This window comes from Amblyomma americanum, chromosome 3, assembly GCF_052857255.1.
Source record: "Amblyomma americanum isolate KBUSLIRL-KWMA chromosome 3, ASM5285725v1, whole genome shotgun sequence".
Lineage (NCBI taxonomy): Eukaryota > Metazoa > Arthropoda > Arachnida > Ixodida > Ixodidae > Amblyomma > Amblyomma americanum.
The window spans coordinates 123,835,737-123,849,631 of record NC_135499.1 but is presented as its reverse complement, the minus strand read 5'-3'; the positions used below and the strand labels follow the sequence as shown (position 1 = coordinate 123,849,631).

Here is a 13,895-nt window from a genome sequence, read left to right as displayed (position 1 = left end):
TGGGTACGATTGTACTGCTATACTGCTACAGCTACACTAAATCAAGGAAACGTTCCTCAAACAGCTGTAGTTCTGAAGCAAAATGTTCTACGAAGAATGTGGCGGGAACAGAAAAGCGTGTATTCTCAGCTTCTGTTGTGAGCGGGAAAATGCTGCAATACCAGTGGACAGAATGGTGAATACATGCTGCGCTTCCAGGAATCAAAGTCTTCTACAAAAAAAAATTGCTGCTGTTTAACTGCTGGTGAACCTGGTTAGAGAGCGAAAGCTGTGGTGTATCGGGAAAGTAGACGCGGATTCGCGTCTGTAGAGCACGTTCCGCACACTTGATAGGCAGCGCGTTCACCCTACCACCCTGGCACTTCAATCGTTGATTGCGAGAGGTCGGCCACTCGATGAACGCTGCGGCCTATTGCTGCAGTGCCGCGTGTCTGCCACAACGTTGTCAGCGCTAATGTATGCAGCCAACATATCTATCAGCACCGCCACGTACCTCAAAACGCGATTGAGGCGTCCACTGACCCAGGGAGCCAGTCATAAGCCCTTCCTTTCCTCAAAATCTTCACAGTCTAGAACGTTGTCAACGCCAACGCCAATGAACACCATGAACGCCGATAGCCTATAAAAATAGAGCCTAGCGCTCGGTTTCGGCTGCGGCGGCAGCGGCTGAGTGCCGTCATACCTGACACATGGTTTCTCCTCTATTTAAGGTCGAACTCGCGCAGACGGCGCACGACGAAAAAGCTAGAGAGGAGCAGTAAATCATTCGCTTTAAAATGTATCTGCTGAGTTATTGGTTCACTCAGAACAATGAAGGGGTGAACTTAGCTGCGACAGCGGCAAGTGGGGTAGAGAGATAGAGAGCAAACTTTATTGTCAGGAAGAGGGTGACTTTCTTGGGTTACTTCAGCCACTCCAGGTGGCCGGCAGTTTATGTCGGCCGGTGACCTTCTGCGCCTTTGCAGAGGCCCGGCACTGAACGTCCGGGTCCGAACTGGCGAGAACAGCTTCCCATTTTTCAAGCGCGGGAGATGTTAATTTCCCACATATTAGCAGGTTTTCCGAGATAAAAAAAATATTAATGGCTCTCCCGTATACCGCTATCAGCTGGTTTATAATCATGTGGGACGGCGCTTGAGCTGTTGTTTTAAGCCGAATGATGTACGAACGTGAGCAAGCAAGCCCCAGCTGGCCGACGCAGGACGAGCGCCCGCCGGAAGATTTCCGCTACACGCTGCGCTACAACACGAGCCGGCTGTACCTACTGGACGACCGCGACGACCGCCGGGGCTACTACCCGCTGAGGCGCGACTACGTGGTGCCTGTGATCTGCCTGCTCGGGGACGCCCACCTAAGGCTGACGGCGCGCGCTAAGGGTCGGCCTGAGCCAGACTACCGCTGGCGCACGCGATCCTTCCACGACAAGAGCCCCTCCCGTTCACGGGTCACACTGCACCGCGACCACTGCACACTAGCCTTCGAGCTGGGCGTCGTGTGGCTCCTGCTCAACTACGCCGCGGACACGGTGCGAGACAAGCGCCAGCGCCTTCGCGAGTTCCGGCGCATCATGGGTCAGTCCGCGTGCGTCTACTGGTTGGAGGTCCTGCTTCGGGGCCTGGGCCCGCTGCTGACCTCCTGCTGCGCCCTGCTGTACGTGCTGACCAGCGTGCCGGACCGGTTCGGTGTGTCGTACCTGCACTACACCGACCCGACCGTGCTTGTGATTCTGCTGTACGCTTACGCGCTGCATATGCTCAGCTACGTGACTCTGGTGACGGCCTTCTTTACCTCGGAAACGCTCACCGTGCTGGCTACCTGCATCGCAGCGCTCGTCGCCTTCCTCCCGTACCTGTTCTATGCCCACATGAGCTTCTCCGTGCGACTCCTGTTTTGCCTGCTTCCCAACACCGCGCTGCAGCTCGCCATGGACTTGATCGTCACCTTCGAGCGAAAGTGTAAGCCTCTTCAGAAACGCAGTGGAGATATGGCTTTGTGTGCCGATATTTTTAGGGGACAGATTTTTTTTTCTACAAGGACAGCGTTATCGTTATCGGTATCCAACTGATTTTAGGATTATTTACTGTCACGTATTGCGGGCCCTCTGTTCACTCAAGGTCAATATCTGTGCCAAACGCCGTAACTAAGTAAAAAGCGGCACCACTGTTTCCACTTGAGTGTGAGGTTATTTCCCACAGCAAGTACAGGGCATGTAGAAGGTGTGGTGAGAGAGGCGGCAAAAAAGCTACATCAAAGCAACTTGAATGGCCCCGTCTCCGCGTAAAACATGGCAGTAAAAACAGGACAGTTAGTAAGCATGGTACATATATATAAAAGAAAAATATTCAAGAGCAATAATTTTACATCAAAAATGATATACGCTTTGAGACGAAAGAAAACAATGAACAATACATTCCTGTAATTGCTTTTAGTCCATACAGCATCCATTAGCCATTTCCAATTATTTTCTTTATAAGAACGCCCAGCTGTTCTTCAGTTAGCCGGTATTTGCTTAGTGTTCTTGACAGGCTATTTTGAAACATTTTAAAACCGCTTGAAAAAAAGCCAAAAGAATGTGGAGAAAAATTGAATTTCTGGAATTTATGCCTCTGCAGATTTTAGCTAGCTATAATACCCAGTAATTGAAGCCGTACGCTTCCCCAGCTAAAGTGCATTTTCACTATCAAGTTGAAAATGTACACTAAGTATATCGGGCTAGTCGCCGTCAATGATACAGAATGTGAATAAAAAATTTGCTTTATCACACTTTCATAGTTCTGCGCATTTAAGCCAGCTATCAGAGCCAGTACTTCCAGCCCTGCGATCCCCCAGCTGAAAGGCATTTTAAGTGTCCATCACGAGGAAAACTACAGTAAATATATTATGCTACTATGCTGCACCAACTTGAAGAGCAGCGAAGAACGTTTAATACAAATTGACGAAATTAAAAAAACTAAATTCACTGCGGCAACCTTAGCAGTCAGAGATCACAGAAGGTTAGAGAAGAAACACAACTTAATAATGTCCTTCTTGCATTATGCATAACCAAAAAGTGGAAACGTACACGGGCTCTACAAGTTGGGCCAGAAACGAATAAACGATGCTCCCTTTGGCCCAACAGATCGGATTCCAAGAGAATTAAACGTAGGAGAGGGCGGCATGAATGGCAGCCAAGCTTAATACATTCTGCGAATAGCATGGCCGCAACGTCAGCTGGACAGCATTAATAGGGTGTCAGTGTGAGAAGTCTTTGCGCTGAAGTGGCAGCAGCTGGGCTGATGACGATGATCATAATATATTTGGGTCGATGGTAGTCATGTTTCATTCATAGAATTCTCGCCTTAGTTTTTCCGTGAAAAATCGTAGTTTGAAATCCCATGAAGAACCATGCTTTTTCACGAAATTTTATGAACCAAAACATTTGTATTTATACTTAAAATCCATGTATTTTCTAAACCACTGAAGAGAAAAAAGGGTCACAAGTAGGTATTTTTGGGTTTAATTAAGGAACTTTCTATTCTCTCATGGAACGTCGCCGTTCGATGGACGAAAATGAGAGCTCTCGTGTGCGCAGTGACCGGGATGCAGTGGGACCAATTGAACCTGATGTTTGCCGCTGATGTCCCCAGCCTGGCATCCGTGCTCGTGGTCATGATGCTTGGCATATGCTTCAATCTCACGCTGGCAGTCCTCATGGATGATCTGCTGCCACTCAGCACCAACGTTGACGGGCCCCGTTTCTTGAGTTTTTTAACGGTAAGCATCGATCTGTTACACCTGTATTCAGCGGCCATTACACTGCGCTCTTTGCTTTGTCATGTAGGCTTGCTATGATAAGTCGTGTGCTTTTTGCATGGGCCACAAGTCAGCCAGGGATAGCGTTTGCCAGCAGCATGCGCGCTGCTAAGAATGACGGTCCCCGGAAAAATCCCGCTGAGCTTGTATGTGATGAATCGTGGAGATTGAGGAGCGAGCTTTAGCACCACGGGTAACGCTACCACTTGCGCGACGCGGTTTTTACCTTCACGCTCCACCATTGCACAGCAGAAATCACGTGCACGACTGGTATTGGGTTGTCTATAAATGCTTCGTTGTAAATAGTAAACTGAAGGCAGTGGACATAGCTGTAGAAATGAAAATATTTGCTGCGTAATGTAAATGGATCGAGGGGAACATGAATACCAAAACAGAGTCGAGTTACCTTCGCTTAAAGCCAGAGGAATAACTGGGCTTGGTCAGAAAAAATTTGTAACGTTAAGATTAGATGGTTTGTTACAGTTGCGGAGTGGGTTCGATGACAAGTAAACGCGGCTGGTGACGACTGAGGGTCAAGCGCTGAGCTGATGATAAGCTTGTATATGATGGCCGCAGTATAGAACTGGACTTCGCCAAGCTGATTTCAACACAGTAATAAATATTCCGGTACCCTCTTTGTTGATGCTTATTTCCATCACAATTAGCTTAGCAAAGTTTCTCAAAATTTTTGAGCCCAGTTCGTAACCACGTCATCTTATTTTTAAGGCGCCATGCACCAAAGTGGAGTGTGATAAACGAAAAAGAAACGGTCCATAATTATGTCCGATGTAATAAACATCTGCGGGTCGCAGAGAATATAGTTGCCATTTCTGAGCTATATTAGATACTTGCTGTTCGTCGGAAGTTCCTACAACGCGAACTAACGAATGAGGTCAAGAGCGGTGAGGCGACACGCTCTGCGCATATTTCCGCGCAGCCTCCGCCTTGCTATCATTCGGCCCAGCGTAACACGGCCACACACTGGATTGCGTTACCGATAAAACACAGCGCCACCACTGCGTCACCCGAGGCATGTGTCACTGACGGTGGCTGCAAAAACAGGCTGCCCGGCTGCAGGAAGAGCGGCTTTCTTCCTTTCGCTACCGAGACGAGCGTAGCTCGTCCGCTGCCATCGCTAATCGTTTTTATGTTGGGATTCGTCTTTCATCAGAAAGTACATCCCACAGCGCCATAATGAATATTTAATAACAAAGCGATAAATACCACCCTTTGCTAAGTTGTCAATATACACTCGCGCTCACATGAAAAACACATAGTAGCTGTGAAATGATACTCGCGTAGCAAACGCTTGCACTTCTCGTGTTACCAGATCCACACAACCCAAAAATTTTAAGTAAACAGGTAAAAAATGATAACAAGTACCGTCTTTAGACCTGTAGATCGCCAAAGATAGGCAACGTCCTTTTCGTGGTATGGTGGCACAACTGTCCTCTTTTTCCACAACGTATCATTGAGGCTTCAAATATTTACCAGCATAGTTGGTCTCAATACACAAGACTCACGAAGAACGGTAGATATCCACGCGTCGTGCAGTGGATTGCAAGATACCTGTCGTCTGGCTTCATGTATCTCGCGAACCCGTGCCGCTAAAAACGGCTTTTTTTTTTAAATATGTACAGTGGCTCGCAGTGCACTGGCTTTGCGTGGCTCAGAATTTATGCATATTGTGCATATTTCTTACATGACGTTCTAGGTTCTTCAGTAAATCACAGTATGGGGCTGGAAGCTTACGCTATGTTTTGGCGCCGATTTTTCTAGTATTGTCATGGTTCTGACAAGGCATTAAAGGTCCCAAAAATGGGCTCCCAATGAAGTTGCGATACGTGTGGGATGTTAAAGAACACCGCCTCACAATTATCCTCGAGCAAGAATTATTTTAATGCGTTTTGTGGGAGCTGAGTTATATGCAGACGAAATTTGAACTTCCCCGTCTTGGTGCATTTCCCTCTCCTCTCGCACGCCTTAACCACAGCACTCCACCTTATGCCCCACTCACTCGGCCCCTCCCCTACCGGCGCAGCCTGCGTGACGTGTTAAGGAATTTGGCGGTGTGAAGCAATGACCACCCCCGGCTGCTGACGTCACTTGCACGACGTGACGTCGTATGCCAGATATCGCGCGAAAGCGCTGCCCCGCGTGTCGCCGCAAGGTGCGAAAGCGAGAATTTTTAAAAGTGTGTTGCAGATTTCCCGCTCGCATTTGAGGTATCATATGCGGCATGGACGCTCGGTGGCCCGTACTCTACATGGTGCAAGCATTTTAAAGTCATGCTCAAACACCCCTTTCTGTGGTTCTTCAAACATTATAATGCACCTGTGGCGTTACGTACGAGTGAGTTTATCTTGTTGCATCTCTAACCTTCATCGTTTCTTCTCGTGTTAGATGTGGCATTTGTTTCGGCTTCCGCGTAATGCAAAGCCGCCTTCTATAACTTCAGTCCGTAAGGATTAGTCTTTTTGTACCTGCTGGAATCTCACTTAATAAATTCCTTTAGTGTTCTATTCTCGAAAGAGAAGGCAAATAGATGCGGAAGTGGGCTGGATTGTGTGGAATTGTGAGTGTCGGGTCGTTGAGTGGCATTAGATATATCTACATGAAACACTTCTTCAGTTTGATTGAGAGATATATTCCTCATGGTGTATTGTGTGCCTCAGACTACGGGAGACGCGTGGATTTAATCCTCAGGATAATTGTGAGCTAAAAAGAGCCTTTTGGCATCCGCAGCCGAGCAAGCACCGCACCCCGTGGCAAACTCCAGATCCGGAGCATGAGCTCTTTGAGCCCAACGATCATCGACCTTCCGAGCCACCCGCCATCTACGTGGACCACGTGTCTATGGTAGGTTAGAAGGAATTTTTTAAAAAAACTGCAGCGTAGGCTGACCACAGATGCTACAGTAACCACGGCAGAAAGCTGTTTAAACAAAGTCTTTTTTTACTTCCTGTATGTCGGCCCTTGAGACTGCAGGAAGCGGAGAGCCACATTTAATCTGTACGCGGTTTGATATTTTCTACAAGTGGCGTTATAGTACGGAGCGTGATTTCGGTCTGGTTAGTAACAAATCACACAAAATGTTAGTTGGCCAGAACATCGGAACTAGTTTTCTGGCGCAGTAATGCAATAAACGCAGAACAAGACACAAGGTAGCTTTCGACACAAGCAAAGCGGTGTCTGGCCCAAGACATCAAATTAACGTTTTCCATAGCGTCGAAAGAAAACAAATCGCTGTAAGTTGTAAGAGGCAGATTAATACATTTTCATTTGAGCATTGGACGACCGTCTTAATGTAGCCATGGTCTTTGTCTTCTACTCAATTATGGTTTCCTAGCCGCAGCATATCAGCAAAGGAAATCCTACGTGCTATGTGAAATCGGCAATCTGCTAGATCCTGACGTCAAAAAGAGCGCCAGAATGTTAAGCGGCATGTAATTGATGTTACTGCCCTTGACAGTGAAATAGACGGCAACTTCTGGAGGGCCTCTGATATTTTCTTTTATGCATTTCACAAATCTGCTTCACTAGCCAAAACGCTTGAAATTGGCAAACATAAGATTCCGGTGGAAGCAAATTGGGATAGTCGCTAAGTTGAAGTTTGGCGCGCGTTTGTGAAACTAATTTTTCTTCCTCTTATAATGCTCTCACCCTTTGGTGTCACTGCTCGTAAAGCGCAGCCGATCACGTGATCACTGATGAAAGTACTTGAAGTGCTTATGTTTGCGTACGTACCAGCAGTGCCCTGTATTACGCCCCCTCACCCCCCTCCCCACACACAAACGCACAAACACACAGTCTCCGCTTTCTTCCAGCCAATACTAAGGCAAGTGAAAAAGACGAAAACAAGCCTTGCTTCAGGAATTGCTCACCTTCACTCAGTATATACTAAGAAATATTTACGAGGTCCCTGTCGCTGAGAACATTCCACAATAACTGACCCTGCCTTGCAACATGAAACGTTTGTCCATGGAGACTGACTGACTGCGTGCATTCGGAAGTAAATTTCGCAAATACGTGTAGTGATTTCGGCTGCGCTATCGTTTGCTTGGTTGTTTGGAAAATTTTGCGCTTTCAATTTTTTTAATTTAATGTTCGCTGTTAATTCTTTGGGTGATGAGTTCTGAACACTGGCCAAAATCAATAAAGATGGAAAGACGTTTCGGGAGCACTACAGCTTCCTTGTTCACTATCTAAGATAGTGAACTTCACTATCTTAGAATAGCTCTAGAATTGAATACAATAGAATAGTTTACTAAGATAATGAATAAGGGAGCCGTAGTGCTCACGAAACGTCTTTCCATCTTTATTGACTTTCGCCAGTGACCAATACTCTCATCACCATTATTCCTGACCAGGGGGTATATGCCGTCAAACCCTAGACTACCTAATTGTTTCGGGCTCATGTGTGTAAACTACGACTGTAACTTGAGACACAGTTGCACGTCACGCCTTCTTACAGTGACAGTTGAGAGCTTGTAGTTATGTGGCCGAGAAAAGAATAAAGAGTGCAAAACCATCAACGATGAAACTGTGCCTTGCTTCGTCTTCAATAGCTTGGAGTGACCGAATGTTAAATCTCAAAATAAAGCTTTAAGGCAACGCGAGTGGTTTAACCTAAAATACTTATCCATGCCATTGCAGTCAATTTAAATCACTCACAGGTACCGTCAGCATAGAAAAATCCCACGTGACTAGCTAGTTCCGCGTAACCAGCCATGTTGTAGCGCCGTGGTACCGAGGCAACTTCCGGGGCGCGCATTTGCACATTGTGGCACGTAGAGCGTACGAACGTCTATTTCCAAAATGTTGCACCTTGTCGCGTGACACGGTTTATGAGCACCCTGAAATGCCGAAAAATTAGTTTAGTCACACCATCATTCAATGAAAAAAGAAATTGCTCTGATCACACGAAAAAAAAAAGAAATATGTAACATCGAGCATGTCTAGATTGAACCAATGGTCCTGGACACCACTGTCTGTAACACCACACCATCGCGCTCATGGGTTCTAGGTACGTTTACTGCGCTTAGGCGTTCTTGGCACTATCGGTTACGCTGGTGGCTCTCCAGTCAAATGCTGTACCGGCAGTCATTTATAAATAAACGCACGAAAGCTCCTGCCGACATTGGTCGCCTCGCTCACAAGCCAACGAGAGTACTGCGCATTAACAGCAAAAAGTCTGTAACCCGCCCAAAGTACTTTGACTGGTGCCGATATCCAGGAGTAGTTCACCGTTGAAGTATGGATCAATTACGGGAGCGAAATTATTGCAAGTAGAAGAAAGTTCCTTGAGAACGTCTGTTTTTTCTAAGCAAACCCAACCGCGGCGCTTTCAAACCTAGCTGGCGCGGTCATGTGCATGCCTCTCGCCGAGGCCATCACTACCGACCATATCCGCGTTAGAGAGACGATAGTAGCAGTGGCAATTTACGCGTTCACTGGCGGGCCACACTCCTCATCTACAATATTCGAAAATGCTCTAAAGATGCAGCCACGAAGCTAGCGTCGTGTACGTGCACGCAGAAGAAATTTCCGCTGCCTGCACATGGTGCAGAGCCTGCTGAGGAGTTGGCGCACGCCACTTGACTGGCTGGGCTAGCAAGTGATATCACGTGACTATTCAAAAGTCTCAGATCGCTGTCACTGGATAATTGCCGACCTTATGTGCGCAGTAGTTATAGATTTAAACAATGCCCCTACCTCCTGCCCGCCATGCTTCTGCATGTAGTTTAACTGCATACTATACAGTGGAAAAAATGACCGCATTTGGTAGGCTTATGTTAAACTCTATCACGTCCAAAACTACGAGCTTGAAAATTCATTCTAATTCATCAAAGTAAAATAGGGCTAACTGCGCGAAAGGGTAAAACAACAGGAAGAAACTCAGGCGACACTTAGAATCGCAGGCTATGAGTTTGATTTTTCAGGGAAACGCGAGGCGTATTTAGGGGTTTTCTGTGGAGAGCTGATAATTTGTTAAACGCGTCATAACGCGATAATTTGTTAAACGCGTCATCATGACTTCCTAAAGCCGTCGATGGAGTGTGCCGTGCTGATCTTACTGAAAAAGTAAATATGGCGGGAATCAGTTGTAATGCGATACAGTCGATAAGCGCGTACTAGTCAAAACGAGCCCAGTATGTAGAGATTAATGGTTGTAGATGAGGTCACGCGGGTTTCCGTACCATGTGGTGGGGACCGCAACGCCGGATTTTCCGCCTCATGAGCCATTGATGCTCCCGCATTTGAAGGCATCAACTCGGGAAACCGAAACACAACGCAAAACCCGTTCGTCAGCATTAGAAGGCCACTTCATGAAAAACGGTGCAATGCAGTGAAAAAAAGCCACCGAGTCAAGGAACTAAAGCAAAACAGAAACTGTGCAAGAACTCAGAATAGGGACGTCATGTTTAAACACGGTGAGAAAAGAAAGTACTAGGACTGGAAACCTACCAAAACAAGTATTACCCCCTGCGAACAGGGCAAGAGCACGAGCAGCTTACGAGGAATAAACAGTTAAAAACAACAAGTCAAAAGCTGAAGCAACCAAGGAATAACGTTTCCGAAAAAGAATTAAAGAGAGCTTCGGAGAAAACCGAGCCCAGCCTGAAAGCCTCACATGAGCTTCTATATAAGCACAGAAGCTAAATCAAACCGCACAAAGCGCTGAAGAAAGGCATGCCATAAGGGTGGGCTACACGAAGCCTTCTAAAAGAGAAAATAATTTAGACGTTAGAGATATGGATTTCATGCAGATGCATTTGTCAGATGTGCTCATCTCACAACTGCATCTAACAATACCTCTCTCTTTAGTCATTTTCATTGCATTAGCATTTAAACTGCAAAGTTGAATACTGAAAAACATGTCCTGCCAAAAATTATCGTTTATACCATAGCGTTTGAAGTAGGGCACAGGCTACAACGTTCGGTTCAAGAGCACTGGGAACTTTTACGTGGCAAACGCGATTCAGATCATGCCTATGGTACAGTTCATCGTTTTGTTTTCTTGGTGCCAAAGAACTGGCCTTGTTTGAGAAACGATCAACTGGACATGTCCACTCTACGAACACTTCCAGAATGAGCACATCGGTGCTCATGTGCAACGCAGGTGCAGGGTCGTCGCGTCGTGCTGAACTCTGTGCGCCTGCGCGTGTACGACGGCGAGGTCATGGCTGTGTTCGGTCCCAACGGCAGCGGGAAGACGACGCTCGCGCACATCGCCGTCGGCTTCGAGGCCCCCTCTGGCGGCGACGTCTTCTTGAACCAGCACAGCGTGCGCAGATACCCGCAGCTGGCACGCCGTCGCCTGGGCTTCCTGCCGCACACTTGCATGCTGTTCCCCTACATGACCGTGAACGAGAACCTCTACTACTTCGCCAAGGTAACGGCGAGCAGTGGGCATTCGTGTGACGACCGCTTCTCTTCCTCCTGTTCTCTACTTAAATGACTTCTTCTCTTGTGCCATCTAATCTCTTTCCTCTTTTTTTTAGGGCATCTTAAAACTCAGGTGCTACATTTAATTAAGGAACTGGCGGTGGCCGTGAGGACTCCTATATTTTTATCATGGACTTACTTTCTGAATGCCAGTGCAGTAGAGCAGTCCAAGTCGACCACCAACTCACTCCTGCTTTACATTTAGTGCATTAGCATTTTAGTGGTCATACCCGCCATTTAGTAATTGTGTGCTTGTTTATGTGAAGCCTGCTTTACGGCAGGCTGTCTACCTGCCCATGGGGTTTTCGGCAACCTGCTAGGCGTCTATATATATATATATATATATATATATATATATATATATATATATATATATATATATATATATATATATATATATATATATCAAGCAGACAAGGTAAAGTAAATGAAGGGCCCGTTAGACAAACTTATGAAGGGAGCCAACAGTCACCGAAACCAAGGTGCATAGGGGAAATCTTTTTTTTAATGTGTTATGCTTATCAGTGGGATAATATTACTTAGATAAATAAATCGCTTAAAGAAAATTACTTATATAAAGCAGCAGAAAAACAACCATGTCGCCGGTGGGATCCGAACCCACGACCTCCGAATATCGCGTCCGGTGCTCTTACCAACTGAGCAACGACGACGGCTGTCCAATCTGCTGCTTTCTTGGGTATTTATGTTTACTGGGAGTAAGCGAGCCTTAAGAGTGTTCACCAGCGCCACCCTCGACCATAGCGGCGGACGTAGCACGTCCTGTATTACCGCGAGCGTGGCGTGGAACGTCATCTAACGGCGAGGGCAGAAACTGTGCGAGAGCCCTCTTAAGCAACCTGTGGCATCAAGACTGCCAGAACCGAGACCCTCGTTAAGCTATTAGCAGACAAGGTAAAGTAAATGAGGGGCCTGTTAGACAAACTTATGAAGGGAGCCAACAGTCACCGAAACCAAGGTGCATAGGGGAACGTTATCTTTTTTTTTTAATGTGTTATGCTTATCAGTGGGATAATATTACTTAGATTCATAAATCGCTTAAAGAAAATTACTTATATAAAGCAGCAGAAAAAACAACCATGCCGCCGGTGGGATTCGAACCCACGACCTCCGAATATCGCGTCCGGTGCTCTTACCAACGAGGTTTCGGTGACTGTTGGCTCCCTTCATAAGTATATATATATATATACATATATATATATATATATATATATATATATATATATATATATATATATATATATATATATATATATATATATAGCACAGTGACAAGGTCACTACTGGTTCGATTATCTAGGTTTATTCACCAACGATTTGAGACGGTGGACCGTCCGTCATCAGGGTTTTAAGTCGAATGAATACACAGATCTGCGCATTTACAGTCTTACATGCAGAGGGAGAGGAGGCACTTTCTCTCTCTCTCCCTCTCGCTTTGTGTGTCTGCGTCAACTAAGGGGAAAGGGGAATGGTTTTGAAACAAGTTAAAAAAAGCTAGTTAAAATACAAAGGTGACAGATATGTAGCAGAGCTGAGAGGGTTGGATTTTCGCCGAGAAGACTTAAGCAAGAAAGGTTTCCTTCTGCGGAAGCGAGAAGTTCGAGCACAAGGGGAAAATAACGAGAACACGGAAAGCAAGAAAAGAACAAGAAGGAAAAAAGCAGTATACACTGCTATATATATATATATATATATATATATATATATATATATATATATATATATATATATATATATATATATATATATATATATATATATATATATATATATATATATATATATAGAGAGAGAGAGAGAGAGAGAGAGAGAGAGAGAGAGAGAGAGAGAGAGAGAGAGGTTCTCTGCTACTGACCCGAGTGACTGACGCGGGTTCGATCCCGGCCGCGGCGGTCGCATTTTGATAGAAGCGAAATGCTAGAGGCCCGTGTACTCTGTGATGTGAGTGCCTGTTAAAGAGCGCCAGGTCGCCGAAATGTCCGGAACCCTTCTTTACGGCAGCCCTCAAAGCCTGATTCGCTTTGGGACGTTAAACACTCATAAACCAAACCAAACCTTTCTGTTTCTTGCTGAAGCTCCTCGTGGGAGTTCGTACAGGGAAGGAGACGACTAGAATTTCACTGCCGCAAGTGTAACTATATGCGTAAAAGCGTACGTAGAAAGACACGATTTTTCGGCCTTCTTGCCGCTTGAGGCCGCCATGAAGAATAATCGCTGGGGCACCATGGCTCCAGAAATGCTGGCAAGTGGTTCAAACAGGTGCATGAAAAGAGAAGAGGCTGGCAAAATGTCAATTGTTAGATTAGGGGCAGCATCAAAGGAGAGTGAAATTGGGGGGATAAGTTATTCAAACACGCAAGGTTGATGGAACTCCACCGAAGTTCAAGATTAAAGGCTGTTGGCAGTGCGACCCGAAAACTTGTAAGATTTTGAATTGCTGAAACGAGACCTCGCTACCGAGAAGCGATTGTTTTAGTTCCGATTATTAAACACAATTGTGAATGACATGAAATCCAATTAAAATGATAAAAGAGTAAGGTAAAGAGAAATGGGTGTTGGTTCCGTTTTTATCTGACCGGCGGCCTTTCTCGCCGCTTACTTCAGAGTGCAATTTTTCGTCTTTTCCGGCGAATATT

The 13,895-nt window shown here is 45.9% G+C and overlaps 1 protein-coding gene across 1 annotated transcript in view; it reads left to right on the top strand.

Moving 5' to 3' along the window:
- LOC144124881 (phospholipid-transporting ATPase ABCA3-like) overlaps positions 1-13,895 on the top strand; it is a 60,237-nt gene that overhangs the window by 6,996 nt on the left and 39,346 nt on the right. Inside the window, exons 3-6 of the mRNA XM_077657814.1 lie at positions 1,202-1,955; positions 3,572-3,753; positions 6,538-6,651; positions 10,916-11,188. Of these exons, the coding sequence (XP_077513940.1) occupies positions 1,202-1,955; positions 3,572-3,753; positions 6,538-6,651; positions 10,916-11,188 (1,323 nt within the window). The remainder of the gene's footprint in view (positions 1-1,201; positions 1,956-3,571; positions 3,754-6,537; positions 6,652-10,915; positions 11,189-13,895) is intronic.